The sequence below is a fragment of the Tachyglossus aculeatus genome, chromosome 23 (assembly GCF_015852505.1).
Source record: "Tachyglossus aculeatus isolate mTacAcu1 chromosome 23, mTacAcu1.pri, whole genome shotgun sequence".
Lineage (NCBI taxonomy): Eukaryota > Metazoa > Chordata > Mammalia > Monotremata > Tachyglossidae > Tachyglossus > Tachyglossus aculeatus.
Window position 1 is genome coordinate 11,179,249 of NC_052088.1, and position 22,509 is coordinate 11,201,757.

The window sequence follows — 22,509 nt, forward strand, 5'->3', positions numbered from 1 at the left end:
TGCTAGGCACTTACCACGTGCCAGGCACCATTCTAAGAGCTGGGGTGGAAACCAGCAAATTGGGTTGGACCCTCTCCCTACCCCACGTGGGGCTCACATAGTAAGCTCTTAATAAATGCTATCATTATTATTATTATTATTATTATTATTTGTTTGCTAGGCACTTACCACGTGCCAGGCACCATTCTAAGAGCTGGGGTGGAAACCAGCAAATTGGGTTGGACCCTCTCCCTACCCCACGTGGGGCTCACAGTCTCCATCCCCATTTTACAGATGAGGGAACTGAGGCACAGAGGAGTTGGGTGACTCGCCCAAGGTCACGCGGCAGACAAATGGCAGCAAACCTTGTGACTCCCAGGTCCATACCCTAACCCCGTGCAGCAGACAAATGGCAGCAAACCTTGTGACTCCCAGGCCCATGCTCTATCATCATCATCAATCGTATTTATTGAGCGCTTACTGTGTGCAGAGCGCTGTACTGGGCGCTTGGGAGGTGCAGGTTGGCAGCATATGGAGACGGTCCCTGCCCAACAGTGGGCTTACAGTCTAAAAGACTATCCCCATGCAGCAGACAAATGGCAGCAAACCTCGTGACTCCCAGGCCCGTGCCCTAACCCCATGCCATACTGCTTCTCTATCGATGGTTATCGATTGATCTCTGCTATGTACTGAGCGCTCGCTCGCTTTGTGGAGGGCCCCGTACAAAACGCTCGGGAGGGGACACTCCAACAGAGTCGGTCGATGGGACCCCTGCCCACAAGGAGTTTAGAGGAGGGGTGGGGGCGTTAAAAACAGATTATTGGGTTGGTTTCATCACACCCCACAGACAAACGTTTGAAGTCAATGCCTGCCGATGACAAAGGAAGAAATCATCCTTAGAAGGCGTGAAGATCCCCCCCATCTTACCTCCTTCCCTTCCCCACAGCACCTGTATATATGTATATGTGTTTGTGCATACTTGTTGCTCTATTTATTTATTTATCTTACTTGTACATATCTCTTCTATTTATTTTATTTTGTTAGTATGTTTGGTTTTGTTCTCTGTCTCCCCCTTTTAGACTGTGAGCCCGCTGTTGGGTAGGGACTGTCTCTATATGTTGCCAACTTGTACTTCCCAAGCGCTTAGTACAGTGCTCTGCACACAGTAAGTGCTCAATAAATGCGATTGATTGATTGATTTGTGCAAATTACATCTAGCTGCCTTAATTTTTAATGCATGAGAAAATAATTATTTCAAAGGTCTTTCTCTGCATTCCCTCTTCTTTTCCCCCCTCACATCCCCTTCCAATTGTCTTTCTGCCTTGGGTTAAGAAGGCATGTAACCTGGCAGCACCTGGTGACTTTGCTTTCTTAGAAACTACAGGAGGCACCAGGGCTTTCCTTAAGGAACAGAAAATCTGGGCCTGGTATTTCAGGCAATTATTCCTAACTGTACAAACTCCACTTTCTACCATGAGGGCTGAAGCTACCTTTGACCATTTGCTGTATTTCTCCCCCACCCCAAATGCCCTTGAGGAAAATGACTCCAATGCTTCCTTCTACCTTTTCCTTTCTCCCCTCTTCCTGTCTGGATCCCCTCCCAAGTTGGCTTGTAATTCACTCCGGCTTCACCACTTGTCTGCCGTGTGACCTTGGGCAAGTTGCTAACCTTCTCTGGACCTCAGCTCGTCTGTAAAATCGGGATTAAGACTGAGCCCTATGTGAGACCGAGACTGTGTCCAGCCTGATTAGCTTGTATCTACCCCAGTGCTTTGCACATAGTAAGCGCTTAGCAAGTACCATTATTATTATTATCTGTATTTAGCTCTTAAGTATGGTATATTCACCGATTTACGTCTACTGTTTTTCTCATTCGATTGTAAGTACTTCAGAGGCAGAGGTTCCAACTTTTAGGGCCCCCAAGTCCTTTGTACAGTATTCTGAGCATGTAGACTCATAATCAGTACTGGTAGTATTAGATGGTTTGCCCCACCTCTCCAAATTATTCAGTCAAGACCCTCAGGACGTGATTGCCGCTAACTTTAAGTTGCTAGGTTCAGAGAAGCATGATTGCCCTGAACTTTGTACTTTCTAAAGGACTTGTCAGGTGGGGAGAATACGTGAGAGGTGAGAAATGTTCTCCCTCCTATTTAGACTAAGAGTCCCGTGTGGGACAGGGACTGTTTTCAGGTTTATTAACCTGTATCTAGACCAGCGCTTAGAACAGTGCTTGACACGTAAGTGCTTATAAGCATCTGTGCACTTGCAGCTATGACTTTTGGATAGTAGATATTTGCCCCAACTCCACAGCACTGGTGTACTTACATTTAAATTATATATTAAAAATTACTCATTTATTCATGTTAATGTCTGTCTGCCCCTCTATACCGTATGTTTTGTTGCCAAATTGTATTTTCCAAGTTCTTAGTACAGTGCTCTGCATGCAGTGAGCGCTCAATAAATACGATTGAATGAATGGGCAGGGAACCAGTCTGCTAATCTCTGTTGTACTCTCCCAAGCACCGGGAAAAGTGCTCTGCACATAGTAAGGGCTCAATGAATATCATTCATTCATTACCAAATACCTTTACAAATAAAAAAGCTAGAATGTAAGCACAGTTTGCAAGTAGGCAAAAACTTCTAGATCAATTACCCTTTATGTCACGAAAAACAAGTCTAGGTATTGTAATTAGTCTGTCTTCTGCATAGTTTTCCTTCAACTTCTTCCTGCCGTAATTGCTCCCTGGAAAGATTCGTTCCTTTCCCTGACTGCTGAGCCCCATCCTTGATTACACGGCTCAGGCCAACAGAGACCCAGCCTCCTAGAAGTCACCATCTGTCGTAGACAGGGGAAAAAAAAAAAAAAAAGTAAATGATTTGACTGCTCTAATTTACCACTTCAAGACTGTTCTGATTAGAAAGGTTTGAAGTTTGTTGTTAACAGCAGGCTTCAGGCCTAAAAGAAGGATTCCTACAGAAACCAAGCTTCTGCTTATGTTTATTGCATATGTTTGCATGGCACTAGATTTATCAAAATCCTTGAGAGGTGTTACAACAAAGTATTATAACTGTTGCTATACTGTAAAATAATTCTATTCCCTTGTTACTTAATAATAATGGTATTCGTTAAGCACTTACTATGTGCCAAACACTGAGCCCACTGTTGGGTAGGGACTGTCTCTATATGTTGCCAACTTGTACTTCCCAAGCGCTTAGTACAGTGCTCTGCACACAGTAAGCGCTCAATAAATATGATTGATTGATTGATTGTTCTAAGCACCGGCCTAGATTACAAGGTAGTCAGGCTGTCCCACATGGGGCTCACAGTCTTAATCCCCTTTACAGATGAGGTAACTGAGGCCCCAGAGAAGTGAAGTAACTTGCCCAAGGTCACACAGCAGACAAATGGCAGAGCCAGGATTAGAACTCGTCACCTTGTGACCCTCAGGCCCATGCTCTGTCCAGACTTCCATGAGCATTCGTCCAAGCTAGAAAGGGAAAAACACGCTAACAGTAGTAAAAGCCTAAGTCCAAGAGCACTATGGTAAGCAGTGTTTCACTCCATCTTTATCCTATTCTGATTTCTAAACTTTTCTGCATTAAGGACTGTGACTTTTCTTCTTCTGACCCAATCGTAAAACACCAGCCTCATCAGCGGTTTATACTTCATCTCCCTAGACCAGTTGCTAAATGGAGCACTTAGTACAATGTTTTGCACAGTAAGCGCTCAATAAACATGATTATTAATAATAATAATGGTAATAAATCCTCTAAAGGAAGAGATCGAGGCCCGCCTGTATATGCTCTCGCAATCTCAGGCCCTGTTGGGTTCCTGGTTGTTCATGGTTCTCAAAATGGGGGCTGCATAAATCCAAGTAGCTTTGGACTTTCAAATTTGCTTTCATAGTGGCTTATATTTGGCCAAAACACGTACAGTTCTTTTTTTAAATAGGATCAGGTTTATTCAATTATGATTATTTGCATAATTTGTAAAGCATCCTTACAAATACATACTTCCTACCTAAACAGGTCACTTCCATTTAACAAGAGTTGCCATCCTTGATCCAAGGTGACTTCAGGCAGAGGAGAGGAAAAAGTGGAGGATGAGGGTAATTCGAGAACAGGGAAGTTGCTCGTAGTCCTTCGTTTCTTCTGATTTGATCCTGCTTTGGTTGGACCCACCAGAACTTTGCTAGTTCCGAGGTTCATAAACCCAGTTGAGGCACACCAGGCAAAACAGTAATTCAACTGGGTTGGGCTTTCTTGAACCAGATTAGACCTAGCTTGGGCCATTGTTATTATCATGGAGTTCCATATTCCTGTTGATTTGGCAGTGTCGTATGCTGCATAAACACAAATGACTATTGAATTCCTTTCTGCAGCACAGTATAATCTGTGGCTTATCTTTTCACATATATTTTCTCAGGACTGTTCCTAATTTTCCTTCTAAATGAAATCCTTTTGCTTACTTTCCTGACTATATTGGTATTTCCGTATTTAGTCTCCATCGATTGGTTTGTATATGGGATTCGGTGGGTTGGAGCTGCAGGTTTCCTGAATATATTCATGGGAGGAAAACTGATTTGGAATCAGGCCCAGACTTCAGAACTGGAAATATTGGCGTGTTAGCTGGCTTCTTAGGGTCGGTCTTATTAGGATCAGCTTGATGTCTGTTCAGAAGACATTAGAGAAACCTGGAGATAAAATGAACTTCATCCCCATCTTAGTAGGGAAATACATAAACTGTAAATTTAAAGAATATGCAAGTTACAGGTTCTCAATTAATAGCAAAACAAATTGCCTGAGGAGAGTTTCTCCTCTATAAAAGCCCAGTTGGTGCTAGCATTAATGAAGATGACTTTGGGATTCATATACTTTGAAAATGTAGAATGCTTTCCTTCCTCATTGTTTCCTGAATGAGAATTGAGTAATTAACAATAGTAATAAATGTGGTGTCTGTTGAGCAATAACTATATGCCAAGCACTGAACTAAGCGCTGGGTTCGATACAAGATAATTAGGTCAGACACGGTCCCCGTCCCATGTGGCGCTCACAGTCTAAGTAGGAGGGAGAACAGGTATTTAATCCCCATTTGACTGCTGAGGAGATTGAGACATAGAGAAGTTATGTGACTTGCCCAAGGTCACACAGCAGGCAAGTGGCAGAGCTCTTTGCACAAAACCACATTTTTGTCGTTGATATCGCAGATTTCATAACAGGCATACATTGAATAATTAGAAAATGGAAATGAACTCCAGAATGTGTAATCTTTTCTTTGGCCACCATCCAGTTAGTTTTCCTTAGGTGGTGACCATTTAATTGCTCTTTATTGGGAAACAGTGGCTGTTGTATGACACATCTATGGCGGTAGGGACAAGGCAGAATTTCTTGTGCGTGGCGAGGGTTAAAATCATTGAACTGCTGAAATAATTCCACCAATCTAAGGTGGTCAGAGCCAAGTGGCCCTCATGGTTCCCTATGTCCCAGAGGGAGGACTGACTCATTGATTTAAGGCTCTGGGGTTTGGCTTCATTCATTTAATCATATTTATTGAGCACTTACTGTGTGCAGAGTACAGTACTAAGCACTTGGGAGAGGACAGTATAACAATTAACTGACACATTCCCTGCCCACAATGAGCCTACAGTCTACAGGGGTTCTAGGTCCGGGGGTGACGGGACCGGAAAAACTCAAGACATTCCAGAGTTTTCATCATACAGCCTTTCCTTCTAGACTCCCTATAATCCACTTCAGCTGGCAGTGGCAGTCCCTGCCTTGGCTTCCTCTGCATTCCTAAATTTCACAGCCAGTGACTGAGTTTAATTTGTTGTTTCTTTTTTGTGTTTAGCCTTGATCCAGAGCAGAAAGAAATGTTAATTGAAGTAATCGAAAAGCTTCTGAAAGATAAAAGCACGGTAAGCAGTATAATTTTATGGAGTTTAGGAAAATAATGTTTGAATCTCAGCGGACAGTCAGTCACACATGGTACCAGCTATCGCTGTGTTTGAATGTTCGTCTGGAGGGGGTTGGCAATTATAACGCCTTGGGGGAGCATGGCTTGAAGCTGTCATTATGTTTAAGAGTGGGATTTTGACACAGTGCACCTGATTGCGACTGAAGTGTTGGGGGTTTTAGTACCAATGAAATGTTTAAATTTGGTTTTGAAGTGACTGGTTTGCAGAAATAGTTTAATAATAATAAGGATGGTATTTGTTAAGCACTTACTATGTGCCAAGCACTGGGGTGATACAAGGTCATCAGATTGCCCCACATGGGGATCACAGTCTTTATCCCCATTTAATTAGCTGCCACTTCAGCCCTCCAGGCCAAATGAACTGGTACTAATATTCCATCCATAAAAATGAACAAAATCAACGAGATTTAACTCTGAAGGACTTACAGATAATAACCTCTTTGAGGACAGGGGTCATGGCTTATTTTTCTTCTGCAGTTCTTCTTAGAAAATAGTACTGTGCTCTGCACAGAGTAGGTGCTCACTACATACTGTGGGGTTTTTTTATGGTATTTAAGCACTACTATGTGCCAGGCACAGTACTTAGTAGTAGAGTACATACAAGCTAATCAAGTTGGACACAGTCCCTGTCCCACAGTTTTAATCCACATTTTACCAATGAGGTAAGTGAGGCACAAAAAAGTGAAGTGACTTTTACCCAAGGTCACACAGCAGGCAAATGGCAGATCTGGGATTAGAACCCAGGTCCTTCTGCCTCCCAATCAGTCAGTCAACTTTTGCCCAAGGTCACACAGCAGGAAAATGGCAGATCTGGGATTAGAACCCAGGTCCTTCTGCCTCCCAGGCACTTTATCCACTAGGCCATGCTGCTGCTTGGCCTCGGGAGCCTTTTACGGCTTCCCGAGCCTCTAGGAGGTCTAAATATGTGGGAGGGAGGAAGTGAAGTGTAGGATACTATCCATGGTCTTCCCTAGGGTAGCATAGTTGGACACTCCCACTCCCTGCCCCTCCTTCTGAGCGGAACCCAGAGAGCTGCCCAATCCACAGGACATGAGGAACACAGGAGCAGCTGTGGATCTGAGTCACCAACACCCCCTCTAACCTCCCTCCATCTCCCTGCGTGGCTCAGTGGAAAGAGCACGGGCTTTGGGGTCAGAGGTCATGGGTTCGAATCCCGGCTCCACCACTTGTCAGCTGTGGGGCCTTGGGCAAGCCACTTAACTTCTCTGTGCCTCAGTTACCTCATCTGTAAAATGGGATTGACTGTGAGCCCCATGTGGGACAACCTGGTCACCTTGCATCCCCCAGCGCTTAGAACAGTGCTTTGCACATAGTAAGCGCTTAATAAATGATATTATTATTATTATTATTGTTATTATTATTATTATTATTATTATTATTATTATTATTATTATTATTATTATCTCCCTGCTGCCCCGTGAGGTGGCATTCCTGGTTGGTGGGAAGGCCCAGCGTGCTGCTGAGAGGAACGGGAAAATGGTGGCAGCCATGCCATATCTGTGGAATGGGTAGGGGTTCCAGGTGGAACGTCCCCCGTCTTTCAGCTCTTTTTCCCAACCACAGAGTGATCAATCAATCAATCAATCAATCAAACTTATTTATTGAGCGCTTACTGTGTGCAAAGCACTGTACTGAGCGCTTGGGAAGTACAAGCTGGCAACATATAGAGACAGTCCCTACCCAATAGTGGGCTCACAGTCTAGAAGGGGGAGACAGAGAACAAAACCAAACATACTGACAAAATAAAGTAAATAGAATAGATAGGTACAAGTAAAATAAATAAATGAATAGAGTAATTAATATGTACAAACATATATACATATATACAGGTGCTGTGGGGAAGGGAAGGAGGTAAGATGCAGGGGATGGAGAGGGGGACGAGGGGGAGAGGAAGGAAGGGGCTCAGTCCGTCTGCACCAGGTGAGTTGGTCCCACCCACTTCCAGAGTCACTTCTGGTACTCTCTGTATACCGTCTTCTGTGCTCTTCCCTGGTCAGTACGGTCAGCGGTGTTCCTTTTCTCCTGGAGTTATTTTTCTTTTCTTTTTCTCCTTCCTTCCCTCTTAGTTCTCCCTCTTTGGTCAGCATTAGTTGGCTACTCTCCCTTTGCCTACTTCAGTGGGCCAAGAATAAGGTGCTAGTCATGGAGGGCCTTAGTGGGGGAGGAAACTGAGGCCCAGTGAAGTGACTTGCCCAAGGCCACACAGAAGACAAGTGCGGAGCAGGTCTTCAGTCAATCAGCTGCATTTATTGTGTTTACTGTGTGCAGCGCACTGTCTTAAGCACTTGGGAGAGTACAGTATAGCACTGCCCACATACCACTTATGTTTCCAAAAAGACCTGAAGAATCAATCAATCAATCGTATTTATTGAGCGCTTACTGTGTGCAGAGCACTGTACTAAGCGCTTGGGAGGTACAAGTTGGCAACATATAGAGACAGTCCCTACCCAACAGTGGGCTCACAGTCTAAAAGGGGGAGACAGAGAACAAAACCAAACATACTAACAAAATAAAATAAATAAATAAAGAACAGAACTTGCTCCTGTAGGGCTGGAAGGCTTAAGGAGAAGTGTTGACTGTCACTGAATGCTGCGACAGGGACAGATTAGGAGACTCTGATGGGGTCATTTGAGGTATAGTCTAGCTTTTCCCTGGAGCAGCAAATTACATTTATGCAACTTATGTGGTAACCACACAATCCTACACAAATTTCATTATTAGTTCAGCGTCCTAAACTACCTGAAGCTGGCACTGTAAGCGAGGCGGCAAATAAGACTCCTTCATACTAGATTTGTGAGGAATCATACTAACCTTTTCCTTTCTGTGTTTTCTCAAACCACTTTATTCAAGGGTAGGTTAAGTTGGAAACTGTCCAATACCCAGGATTCATTTTCCAAGTACGTAGCGAGCTGTGGAATTGAACACAATTGCCATTGAACCCCCATGCAGAGCTCCAGTTGCTCCTCACAAAACCAAAATCCATTTTCAAAGTAAATTGGCTTCAGCCCTGAGCCGTTTTACAGTCTCGGCGATGACCAGCTCTTCCACTTTGATTTGAAGAGCTGAGTCAGAAGTGTCCCTGAATGTAATTGAGCTACCTTAATACCAAATAAAAGCATGTTTAAAAACACACACCAAGCAACTGTCTCCCTGATGTTTGGGAAAAACCTACAAGAAAGGTGAAATATTGGTAATTGTGGGGGTAAAGGAAGTTTAAATGCTCATGATATCTACTGGGGTTTCCGGTTATTTCTTGGTGTAATCAGTTCTTTCCCAGATCCTCTTGGTCATTTTGTAGTTTTCTATATGACATCCTTGCTGTTGGTGTTGTGGGGTGGGTATTGATTGCCAAGCCACACAGCAGTGGTGGAATTTAAGCGCATACTGTGTGCCAAGCACTGTACTGAGTGCTGGGGTTAGCTCTCAGATAATTCATTCAGTCGTATTTATTGAGCACTTGTGCAGAGTACTGTGCTAAGCGCTTGGGAAGTACAAGTCATCAACATATAGAAACGGTCCCTACCCAACAATGGGCTCACAGTCTAGAGGTCTAGATAATCAGGTTGAATATAGTCCCTGTCCACATGGGGCTTACATTCTAAGTAGGAGAGAATATATTTTAATCCCGATTTTACAGATGAGGAAACTGAGGCCCAGAGCAGTTAAGTGACTTTCCCAAGGCCACACAGCAGACAAGTGGCGGAGTGGGGATTAGAACCCAGGTCTTCAATCGATCAGTCGTATTTATTGAGTGCCTACTGTGCAGTGAGTGCAGAGCACTGTCTTAAGCACTTGGGAGAGTCCAGTTTAACAGAGTTTGTAGACACATTCCTTGCCCAAACGACCTTATGGTCCACAAATTTTCAGGCTGCTCTTTTTCCACTAAGCCACAGTGCTTTTCACTTGATAATGGGCTACTTCTTTTGTCTTACCCCTTGAATATTTTGGTGAAAAGATAGTCTACAAATATTGGCATAGTTGTCCTTCATATTTGTATATGAATACACACGTCCCCACAGAACTTATGCACATATCGGTTCTTTATATTAATATTTGTATCCCCCCTAGACTAAGCTCATCGAGGACAGGGAATGTCTACTAACTCTGTTATATTGTCCTCTCCCAAGTGCTTAGTACAGTGATCTGCAAACAGTAAGCACTCAGTAAATACGATTGATAATGGTGAAGTTCACCAGAAAGTGCGTGTGTAGCTGAAAAGGCCAATGAGGGACTCATGGTCCTAGCTTCATCGTGCCCACAAAATGGCCATCCCTTGTTCTGTTATGCGACCTGTTTGCAATACGTGGTACTGTTCTCTCTCTTACCTCTTTGTCTCTCATTTCATATGAATCTTTTGCTTTAAAAATGCCACTCCTTTCCTTAATAGTAGTATGCCATAATGGCATATTCTCAGCATTTGACTCCTGGAATTCAGTTGAGAATACGGCTTTGTATGAAGCTCTTTTTTTATCGCGTCCATTAAATGATTCCTCTCCCCTCCTTGCTTTCGGTTCCCCAAGTTCCATTCTTCATACGGCAGTCGTTTGGATGTCCTGCTGTCTCTGGTTAGCCTCACGTGTCCTACCCAAAATTAAGGTGAGCATAAGTCGGATGCTAGGAGACTGTGTTCCAGGATTTGGCCTTGCCACTCGTTAGTGAGTGTGGCCCGTAAATGATGCCAATGGAATAGCTCAAAGAGCCAGATTGGAGCACTGATGCGGCGATGAGGTCTCACAGCCATAGAGAAAGTTGGACAGAACTAGAGCTCTACAGACTTCAGTGGAAAGAGCGCGGGCTTGGGCGTCGGAGGTCATGGGTTCGAATCCCGCCTCCCCCACATGTCTGCTGTGTGACCTTGGGCAAGTCACTTCACTTCTCTGTGCCTCAGTTCCCTCATCTGTAAAACGTGGATTAAGACTGTGAGCCCCACATGGGACAACCTCATCTCCTTATGTTCCCCCCAGCGCTTAGAACAGTGCTTTGCACATAGTAAGCGCTTAACAAATACCAACATTATTATTATTAAGCACTAGGGGGGAATACAAGCAAACCGGGTTGGACAACGTCTCTGTCCCACAGTCTCAATCCCCATTTTACAGATGAGGGAACTGAGGCCCAGAGAAGGAAAGTGACTTGCCCAAGGTCACAAAGCTGACAAGTGGCAGAGCCAGGATTAGAACCCATGACCTTCTGACTCCCAGGCTCTATCCACTATGCCAAGCTGCCACAAACTTACCTTTCACCTTTCTACTTGAAGGTGGTGATTAATAGTGGCACCTTTGAGATTCTATGACATTTCCTCTGTGGTCCATGTATTCATTCAGTCGTATTTATTGAGCGCTTATTGTGTGAGGAGCACTGTACTAAGCGCTTGGGAAGTACAAGTTGGCAACATATAGAGACGATCCCTACCCAACAACGGGCTCACAGTCTGGAAGGGGGAGACAGAAAACAAAACATGTGGACAGGTGGCAAGTCATCAGAACAAATAGAATTAAAGCTAAATGCACATCATTAACAAAATAAATGGAATAGTTAATATGTACAAGTAAAATAAACAGAGTAATAAATCTGTACAAACATATATACAGGTGCTGTGGGGAGGGGATGGGGAGGAGGAGAGGAAAAAGGGGGCTCAGTCTGAGAGGTATGGAGTGTACGGAAGTGCTTAAGCAGGATTCCCCTTCGTGTTTTAAGATTTCAGCAGAAACGCCGTTGGGTCCACGGGTATTTTTTCATCTTCCATGTCTCTGATTGTTCCGCTGACTTCTCCAAAAGTTGGTATAATCACCTTGTCTTCAGCTATTGGGAGGTTTGGTGTGTTTTGCAGACCTCATCATCAGTAGTAGAGGGCTCATTGAGGAAGATATGGAAAAGTTCTTGCCACCTTTTAAGATTCCCTCCTTGTCCATGCTGAGCCTGGAAATGTCTTCCCACCGCAGAAGGTTCCATGATGACATATAATGTCTTCGGCAAAATGTAGAAGTTTTGGGTTTCATGTTGGTCCGTCTAGCCCTGGATATCTTCTGCTTTGGCATTCCCTTACTTGCCATGCAGGTTCCTTAATTTGGTTTGCAAGTAGCAACACACGTTTCAGAAAGTCGCAGTGTGTCTTAATCCTAAAGTGCTGCAAGGTGGAGCTGGGTACAACTGATGTTTCTCAGCCTTGGATTTTTAAGTCATTGGCATCGACCCCATCTTGGTGCCTTCTCTTGGCTGTGATATGTAGATAAAGTATGAGAAGACTATCATTTTAGGTCTTCAGCTTTTCTGCCTTAAAATCAATGCATCCTGGTTTGTGCACAGGTTTTGGGGTTGCTTTGGTTAAATTGACTCAGTGTATTATGTCTCTCTATTTTGCTTTTCCTACTTGAAGTAGCAGTATCCCAGAGGGAATACATCCATCAGCCACCCTTAGCTCTCAGGTTCCTGTTTGTCCCCATTCTCGACACTGTGGTATTTATGTACTCAACTGAACATTCAGTGATTGTTTAGATTACTCTTTTTGTAAATCTTTTTATGTCTAACTTCACCATTAGAGTGTAAATTTCTGGTAGCCAAGGAATAGGTCACATTTATGTTTTGTACTTCCAAAGTGCTCAATACAGTCATAGTAGCATTTATTATTTGCTTAGTGAGGTGCACTATATATACTAGGCACTTGGGAAATACATAATCAGTGGTATTTATTGAACACTTACTTGGGAGAGTACAGAATAATAGAGTTGGTAGACACGTTCCCTGCCCATAAGAAACTTACAGTCTAGAGGACATAATACCAAAGTAGCGAGTTTTCTGCCCAAAAGGAGCTTACATTGTAATTCTGGAGATAGTTATAAAACTATTTACAGCTAGAGTGATTGAAATAAGTACATTGATTGGATATATGGACATGGGTGGGAAGGAGGGTAATAGGTTTGTTAGTGCTATAGTTGGCCTAAGGGATGATGTGGCTCAGCGGGCTAGGAAATCAGTCGGGAAAAACCTGTTGAAGATGACACCAAGGTTGCGATATTCTAGAGCAAGGAGAGTGGTGGTGATGTCTACTGGGCTTAAAACATTTCACCCAGCGGGAGCTCAATAAATCTTATTTTTCCTACTCTGTATCACCTGGCATGTGTAGGTAAAGGAAGCAGGTCTGCGGAGGTACACTGGTAAGACGAGAAATAGTGGGAAGTTGCAAGCGAGGTGTGGGGAGGGAATGAGACGTTTAGCCTTTAAATGTTCACTGATGATTAATTCTAAATAATTTATCAAATACTCCCTAGTGAATAGTTGACTCTAATGAGGGAAATGCAGATTGATTGCGGTTCAGAGTATGTTTCTTCAGTTGAGGTAAAGCCCTTATTTTTAGATTTTTAAAGTTTTCATCTTTTTAAAAGGAAGTGAAAGGAATTTGACCCTCAGTTGGCTCGATTTTCAACTCTGTGGCGGGGAAGGGGAAACTGTTCCCTGCCTGAGTGAAAAGTAAGCCTTTCAAAAGACTTTTTGACGGCATGTATAAATAGTTGGGGGCTGCTATGTTGGATTTTACATCTTTTGTGTGTATGCCTCTGTGCTACACAGCGGGCATGTGGCAGAGCTCGGATTAGAACCCAGCTCCTCTGACTTCTAGGCCCCTGCTCTTCCCACTAGGCCATGCTGCTTCTCTACAAATCATATTATGGGAACCAAGTGATTGGACTCCCGGTGAATGAAATTACTTTTCAGCATTCCTAGGATTTTTAGATATTTCGATTGTGATGTTGGCCGCCCTCTAAAATTACACCGGTTTGTGTAAGAACTTTAAGATTTGCTGGTTTTTCACTTGCTTCTCCCATTTATAAGTAGTTGTCTTTGATGTCCAATGATAAGCTCATTATAGGCAGGGAACATGTCTGCTTATTCTCTTGTAGCGTACTCTCCCAAGCGCTTAGAACGGTGCTCTGCACATAGTAAGTACTCAATAAATACCAGTGATTGATTGATAGCCAAGAAGCTCTATTGAAGAAATTTTGGGAAGGATCGAGTGAAGCAGTGAACATTTGGTGGGTAGAGTTGGGTCATGAGTCATGTTCATGAGAAATAATTCTGAGCTTTCACTGTGGAGCCTAAATGATTGTGAGTTTTCCCCCCATGCTAGCTATCAAAATTTTATTTTCATGAAACGGTCAGAATCTGAGTATATGTTGCATTCGGATTTTCCACGCTGGAGACCGAACCTTACGTACAAAGACCGAATCTTGTATTCTGTGTCTTCCAAGCAAAGTTCATGAAAATGGAATGATCTGTTTAATTTAACTTCCTCAGTGAGCACCATTCTTGTCCCTCTCTGTTTCACGCCCCAGACCCCCTGCTTACATATTTTCCCTTCTGCTTGGAACCTCCCGACTCTTTCACATCCAGCAGATTACTGTTTTAATGATCCAGTTGTACTACCTAGCACATCTAATACTGCTTTGCACTGTGTTCAGATACCTTTGTGATACCCAGTGAAACACTTCTCTAACTTTGTAGTCAAAGCTCTTCGTGAAAACGTGTGTAATTATGGAACTGAGTGAATTAACATCATCCTCCTGGAAATATTTTAAAATGTAAATCGTCCAGCCATTCTGCAGTGATATTTAAATAAATGTGACAGTCTAAAAATCAGAAATTGTTTGGATGGTTTAGAACGTTCTTAGAGCATCTGGGGAAAAGTGTTTTTAAAATGTGACCTCGGGCAAATCACTTCTCTGTGCCTCAGTTTCCTCATCTGTAAAATGGGGATTAAGACTGTGAGCCCCATGTGGGACAGGGACTAAGTCCAACCTGATTATTTTGTTTCTACTCCAGTGCTTAGTATGGTGTCTGGCACATAATAAGCACTTAACAAATACCATTTTTTTTTTAAATGGCACACTTCCACAAAATTAAAAATCTGCTCCACTTTTGTAAAGGATGCGATCTGAGAAACTGAACTTTAGAAGTGGAAAGAATCAGCACCTAGGGGGTTGGTTGCTGCACATTTTTTCTTAGTATGGATTCACACCAAGAAATCGTAGGAAGTGGATGTGGACGACAGCTCGCTCTAATTCTGGCGAAAGTGGACAATTTGCTATCTCCTGAAGACTGGGACAGGAAAGGAAGTGGGAAAACCCACTTTGACCTTGGGCAGCTGTCATCCTGGCTTTCCTGACTTCAAACTCTATTTTGAGAAATGTTTCACACCAATCAAATTGGTGGTATTGAGCACTTCCTGTGTGCAGAGGAAGTGTAGCACTCAATAAATATGATTGATTGATTGATTGATTGCAGAGCATTGGATTAAGCGCTTGGGAACCGTCTCTATATATTGCCAATTTGTACTTCCCAAGCGCCTAGTACAGTGCTCTGCACACAGTAAGCACTCAATAAATACAGTTGAATGAATGAATGAACATGAGTTGGTAGTCGCGCTCCCTGCCCTTAAGAGCTTATAGTTTGAATAAATTTTATTCATTTCCTCTCTCCAAAGAGATGAAATATTGGGGAACAATTTGAAGACTAACTCCTTTGTCTGATATAATCTGCAAATATGGAGAAGCGGGGGGAAAACCTTGGTTCACTGCTTTGCACTCACATCACTCAATAAATGCTATTATCGTCATCATCAATCGTATTTATTGAGTGCTGACTGTGTGCAGAGCACTGTACTAAGCGCTTGGGAAGTACAAGTTGGCAACATTTATTTAAGCAGTAGTGAAGCAATTGTGCATGTGTACCTTTAAAAGAAGCTGAATTTAAGAGCGGCCCTAGGGGCACCCCCAATTAGAGTAGTGACTTTGAATGTATAGCAGTACTGTTCGTAAAAGGGTCATTGAAAGAAAATCTTTCTGAAGAACCAAAATATCCTTGGGACTGAGCTGGTTAATTCTTTAGTTGAACAGTTCAGCTCTCTATGAGCTGACAGCCGCACGTGCTGTGAAGCAGCGTGGCGTAGTGGCAAGGACACAGGCTTGGGAATCAGAGGACGTGGGTTCTAATCCCGGCTCCACCACTTGTCTGCTGTATGACCTTAGGCAAGTCATTTCACTTCTGTGGGCCTCAGTGACCTCATCTGGAAAATGGAGATGAAGACTGTGAGCCCTACAGGGGACAACCTAATTACCTTGTATCTACCCCAGCGCTTATAACAGTGCGTGGCACATAGTAAGCCCTTAACAAATGCCATCATCATTATTATGTGCACTTTTCAAACATTCCCTCCTTTTTTTAAAATTATGAATGTATCTGTCTCACCTTGTCCTAACAACAGAATCCCAAACAGGATACTGTCAATCAGTGGTATTTAGTGAGTGCTTGCTATTATTAATTTTACTTGTACATATCTATTCTATTTATTTTATTTTGTTAGTATGTTTGGTTTTGTTCTCCGTCTCCCCCTTTTAGACTGTGAGCCCACCGTTGGGCAGGGACTGTCTCTATATGTTGCCAACTTGTACTTCCCAAGCGCTTAGTACAGTGCTCTGCATACAGTAAGTGCTCAATAAATACGATTGATTGATTGATTGATTATTACTACTGTTACGGCATTTAAGCACTATGTGCCAAGCACTGTTCTAAGCACTGGGTTAGATACAAGGTAATCAGGTTGGACACATGCTTACAATCCCCATTTTACATGTGAGGTGACCAAGGCACAGAGAAGTGAAGTGACTTGCCCAAGAACACACAGGAGACAAGCTCCCAGGCCCCTGCTCTAGCCATTAGGCCATGAGCACTGTATTAGGTGCTTGGGAATGGGCAATAAAACAGGGATTGTGTCCAACCTGATTAACGTGTATCTACCCCAATGCTTAGAACAGTGCTTGATACATCGAAAACGCTTAGCAAGTACCATAAGTATTAATTTACAGACATCTTCCCTGCCTTTAACGAGCTTCCAGTCGACAAAACCTATCTAAAAATAGAATTGAAAGACATAGTTGGACATTTTTTTCCCTCCAAGCCTAGACCCAAATAGCTTCCCCACAGCTCTCCTCCCATATAGTCCTTTATTCTGATGTTTGAAGAAATATGGCTCGTGGAGTCTCAGTGTTTTAATTGAAGTATTTTGATAGGGGGCCAATCACTCGTAGTTATTGAGCGCTTACTTTGTGCAGAGCACCGAACTCAGCACTTGAGAGAGTACGTGTAACAGCACACAGTAAGCGCTCAATAAATCCAAGTGAATGAATGAATGAACAGTCAGTAGACACATTTTCTGCCCATAACGAATTTACAATATAGAGTACTTTATAGCAGGTAGTCTGTTCTTTAGTTGTCATTGGACTCCAATCCCCAATCAATTATTAGGCAGTTTTCCTCAAAGAATATTCTCTTAGGTGTCTTGGAATAAAGTAGGACCTTTTTGTTTTCCTCCTCCCCCAGATCAACAATTAATCTTAACTATTTCCATTTAACGAGTAGATTGGTTGAATTCGAACTCGAATATGTGGGCAAATCAGGGTTTTCATATGTTATTGATTTAATGTTTGGAAAAGCTTTACTGTCGTGGAGGAGGGGGAAAAAACCCAAGTTTGTGCAGATGTTTTATTGTGATAGATCTATTATCCAGCTATTAGAAGATAAATGACTGATCTTTCCCATTTTCCATGCCTCCAGAAAATTGAAATAAGAAGGGGAATATCATTTGAGCTGTATGATTAGGGCAGGTGGGATGGCCATTAATTTAAGAGAAGGGAATCTTGGCAGCATTGGCCAACTTGCACCATATTATCAATCAAACTCTGATGCACTTCTTGTGATGACCCAGCACTCTCAGGTTTCTGCAGCGTTAATTAGAATTCATGACAAAATAGATGCAAGGAAACGTTTTGTACCCTTCATAATTTTATAGAAAATTTATTGTTATTAGAGGAACCATTTGCTTAGTGTGATTTTTTTCATTACCAGCTTGTCAACTAGCATAGATAATCTGGAGAAAATATGAACTCCATAGATTGGGTGTCACTTTTGTTGATGGTTCATGTAGTTTACCTTGGAGCGCAGCTAATGGCTGAAGTTCATAGCAACAGCACAGAAAAACGTGGCAACCAGTGGAAGACAAATGAACCATGTTTATTGCTTTAATATAAAAAATACATAAATGGAAAGCTGCATTTGAATTTGATGAGCTCATTGCTAGTTTAGTTGGAGTGATTTATTTTTTCCCTTATCCAGAAAGCTACTATTGACACAGTGAGATGGAAATTAAGTGACTGTGTTTTGGAAACAAATATTTTTGGTTTTAAAATCTGAGTGGATCATTCTGTTTTGATTTCAGGTGTTTTATGGAATATTGAACATTTGCTAAACTAAAATTATCCAACTGCGTCTCCAGGGTTCAGTTATAGGGTTAGATTGGTAAGAAAATGGCAGAATGAATTCTGTACAATGGCCGTTTGCATTCTCAATAAATTATCCCTCTTTCTATCTTTTGTTTCGGTCATATTTGAATTGTAATAATAAAAACATGCGCTTCTTACCAGTTAGTTTTGGAAAGCCAATTTTGAATGCTTCCAAACTGTAATTAATGTGTGTGTGTTTGTATGTGTGTGTGTGTGTGTGTGTGTGTGTGTAGAGAGAGAGTGTGTGCTAATTTTGTGTGTATATATGCATATATAAACATTTTATATGCATATAAGTAGCACTATATATATAAATGTTTATGTGTGTACAAACACAACTCAAATTGAATTCCATCTGGGAACCAACTATACATGCTCTTGATTAGGACTGTGAGGCCCATTTGGGACAGGGACTGTCTCCAACCTGACTACCTTGCATCTATTTCAGTGCATAAAACAGTGCTAAGCACATAGTAGGCGCTCAATACCACACTTATTTATTTTAACTGGATCAAAACTTAAACACAAGAAACATATTGAGCATTCAGAACAGATCACTTTTTTATAATTTTGTCTCTTGAAAAATTATCCTTTATTTTACGAAATAAAAAAAAAATCCCACTTCTGCCGCTTGTCAGCTTTGTGACTTTGGGCAACTCACTTAACTTCTGAGGTTCCCTCATCTGTAAAATGGGGATGAAGCCTGTGAGCCCTACGTGGGACACCCTGATTACCTTGTAATAATAATAATAATAATGGCATTTCTTAAGCACTTACTATGTGCGAAGCACTGTTCTAAGTGCTTGTATCTACCCCAGTGCTTAGAACAGTGCTTTGCACATAGTAAGCACTTAAATGCCATTATTATTATTATTATTATGAAAAATTTGTTTAACTTATGAGTATTACTATTGGAAGCTTTGTTTTTACGGACTACCTCCCAGGTAATTGATCTAAATATGTGCTTGTTATTGTAGCACAGGTATCATAACTATGGCTTTTAAGTTCACCAGCTCTTCACCTGGATACACCTATAGTATAGCTGTATAGCATATATAGTATGGTATAGTATAGTATATCATGCTAGTAGTTTTAAGACCAACTAATAAAAAACCAAAAATACAATGCAGTTGGTTGAGATAAATAGCTTCTATTGCATGCCTTACTGAACGAACAAGGTTTAATCAGATGGGTGGTGTTTGAAAACATAAACTTAACTTCCTTTCCTTCTAAACAGAAAATCTAAAATTATCATAAGGGTAATGCATTTTTATTTAGTTCTCGCAAATAACCAATTCTTTGCTGTCTGGAATGAGCTGCATGCATGCTGGGGCCAGCAGGAACCAGTACTTGGACAGGGCTGGAGTCAATAAATGCAACTTCACGTTTATACTGATTGGTAATTCATAAAATCCCCACAGGACTCGAAACTTGTTTAGCATAATAGCAAGTCCATATTCTGAGCTGTTTTCTTTCAATTGTATTGTTGGGTGCATATTAATAAACTAAATGTCAACCAAATACAGGGAAAAATCGCTAAAAATTTGAATATCATTGCATTTAATATTTTTCAAAAAGTGCCATTTCGGTAAATTGTATTTCTATTTAATTGCTTATTCTAAGTCAATGGGGAAATGGTACCGTCTGAAATGAAGATTCCCCAGTGCTTAGAAAGAATATGACATTAATTTGCAGCTGAAGAACTGTATCACAATTCTGTTTTAACTGCATACATATCAGTGGGTTCATATAGAAAAGTCTCATCGTGTTAGATGCGCTGCTTAGCATGTCGCGTAATACAAAACAAATCTTAATTAAGCCAATTAGGAAGAGGAGAGCAGTAATTCTTAACGCACAGCGACAGAGCTTAAAGCCTAGATGCAACTGATTTTCTTGACAAGCAGTGGCGTTTTATTGTGTTTTCCACCAGTTCAGATTGCTGTTCAAAGTGATGGTATTAATATTTCCACCAATTAAGAAAGGGCTTCTCAGCGAAAATTTTTTGAACCTAGCTGGGCAAAAAAGAAAATGAAATCTGGAAGTGAGATTTTTATGTGCTTAGTATCTTTTTGGAAGCACTTCTTTCTCAGTAGAGTCGAATGAATATAGAATTCGTATCTGTGGTTTACTGAAGCTTTGGTTGGAGTGACGGGAACAGTTGTGAATCCACCTGTCCTCAGAAAAAGTATGAATTTTCAAAACGCCAAATCGCTCCTGAAGTCAGGTATTCCTTGTGAGTGGGTTGATCAGGTGTTAAAGTATTGGGTATATTTTCATTATCTCAATAACTGACTAATGTAGGTACTATATTGCCTAAGCACCGAGTAGGCTATTTTAAATGTGGTGTGAAGTCATTGATTAAAAGGATTCCTAATTGACGGAAGACATCTTTGTTTTCTAGCTGGTCGCTGGAAGCGTTGTGATGGCTTTCGAAGAAGTGTGCCCGGATAGAATAGATCTGATTCACAGGAACTACCGCAAGCTGTGTAATTTGCTAGTTGACGTGGAAGAATGGGGGCAGGTTGTTATAATCCACATGCTGACACGCTACGCACGCACCCAGTTTGTGAGTCCTTGGAAGGAGGTAAGTGGCGGATGTACCCGACAGCTTAGAAAATTCCACAGAGAATGGTGTAACTTGAAAACGGAACGGGCCTTTCACTGTCGCTAGAGACTTGAATAATTTTCGATGCAGAAATCTTTGAATCTGATGGGCCCCAAAAGTGCTCACAGTCCCTTTGGTGTCGTAAAAGGAAACTTTCGCATCACCCTGGTATTGTTCAGCAGTTCGCAAGTTTCATAATTGCAAGCGGGGCCTAGTGGAAAGAGCACAGGCCTGGAGTCAGGGGACCTGGGTTCTAATCCTGATTCTGCCACTTGTCTGCTTTGTGACCTTAGGCAAGGCAATTCACTTCTCATCTGCAAAATGGGGCTTCAAACCTGCTCTCCCTCCTACTTAGCCTGTGAGCCCCATGTCGGACCTGATTACCTTCTGTCTACCCCAGCGCTAATTACAATGCTTGGCGCATAGTACGCATTCAGCGCTTAGAGCAGTGCTCAGTTCTTAGAACAGTACTTGGCATATAGGTAGCGCTTAACAAACACCATTGTTATTACTATTATTTAATAATAAGTACCACGATAAGTATTATTATTGTTACTAATTAGCTTGAATTTAGGGCCTAATAAGGATACTGGCATCCCAGCATATTTTTAAAAATCTTACCCGTTGGTGGAATAGAAAATATTGATCGAATGTTGCCATCCAAGCCCCGGTTAGACCATTTAATACTAATGAGGGCCAATTTAAAACTAAGAGTATAGGTACGTTTTATTTCCTTTGGAAATAAATTTCCTTTTTTTTTCTGAAGCTTTTACTAGCTTTCCTGGAATCAGCCAGGTTTTCTTTTCGTGATGTGGTAGATAACAATTTCTGTGATGATAATCAAAGTCAAATAGATGCTTCAGTCCAATTTGCCTTAAAAGTGAACTTACTTTGGGTATTAATGATGGAGGACGTTGTTTTTTTCCAGCCCGTATCAGAATAACAATTAAAAAATGAAAGTGGTTGGAAAATTTTAAGAACAAAAATATATTGAAAAGCATGTTTGTAAAGATGACTTAAGCAGTTCTCAGTTGATTTGGGAGGATGATACACGAAGTTCCAGTAATGTTCTCCCTCCTATTTAGACTAAGAGCCCCATGTGGGACAGGGACTGTTTTAGAGTTTATTAACCTGTATCTACAATATTTGACACGTAAGTGCTTATAAGCATCTGTGCACTTGCAGCTCTGACCTTTGGATAGTAGATATTTGCCCCAACTCCACAGCACTCGTGCACGTATCTGTACATTATATATTAAAAATTACTCATTTATTCATGTTAATGTCTGTCTGCCCCCTAGACCGTATGTTTTGTTGCCGAATTGTACTTTCCAAGAGCTTAGTACAGTGCTCTCCATCATCATCAATCATCAATTGTATTTATTGAGCGCTTTCTGTGTGCAGAGCACTGTACTAAGCACTTGGGAAGCACACAGTAAGCGCTCAATAAATACGATTGAATGAATGAATGAATGAATCTCTCCAAGGCATAGTAAACTGAACCTTAGCACACCCCTAGGACTGCAAAGGATTATCAGTGTGTTTGCAAGTTGGTGTGAAGAAGCAAAAGCCACTTCCAAATTTTTGACAAGCCGATGAAC

The 22,509-nt window shown here is 41.8% G+C and overlaps 1 protein-coding gene across 2 annotated transcripts in view; it reads left to right on the forward strand.

The window, feature by feature from the left end:
- Window positions 1–22,509, forward strand: part of AP3B1 (adaptor related protein complex 3 subunit beta 1) — a 266,204-nt gene that overhangs the window by 61,398 nt on the left and 182,297 nt on the right. For both annotated transcript variants that reach the window (XM_038765458.1, XM_038765459.1), the window contains exons 6-7: window positions 5,828–5,894; window positions 20,705–20,887. In XM_038765458.1, coding sequence (XP_038621386.1) covers window positions 5,828–5,894; window positions 20,705–20,887 — 250 coding nt within the window. The remainder of the gene's footprint in view (window positions 1–5,827; window positions 5,895–20,704; window positions 20,888–22,509) is intronic.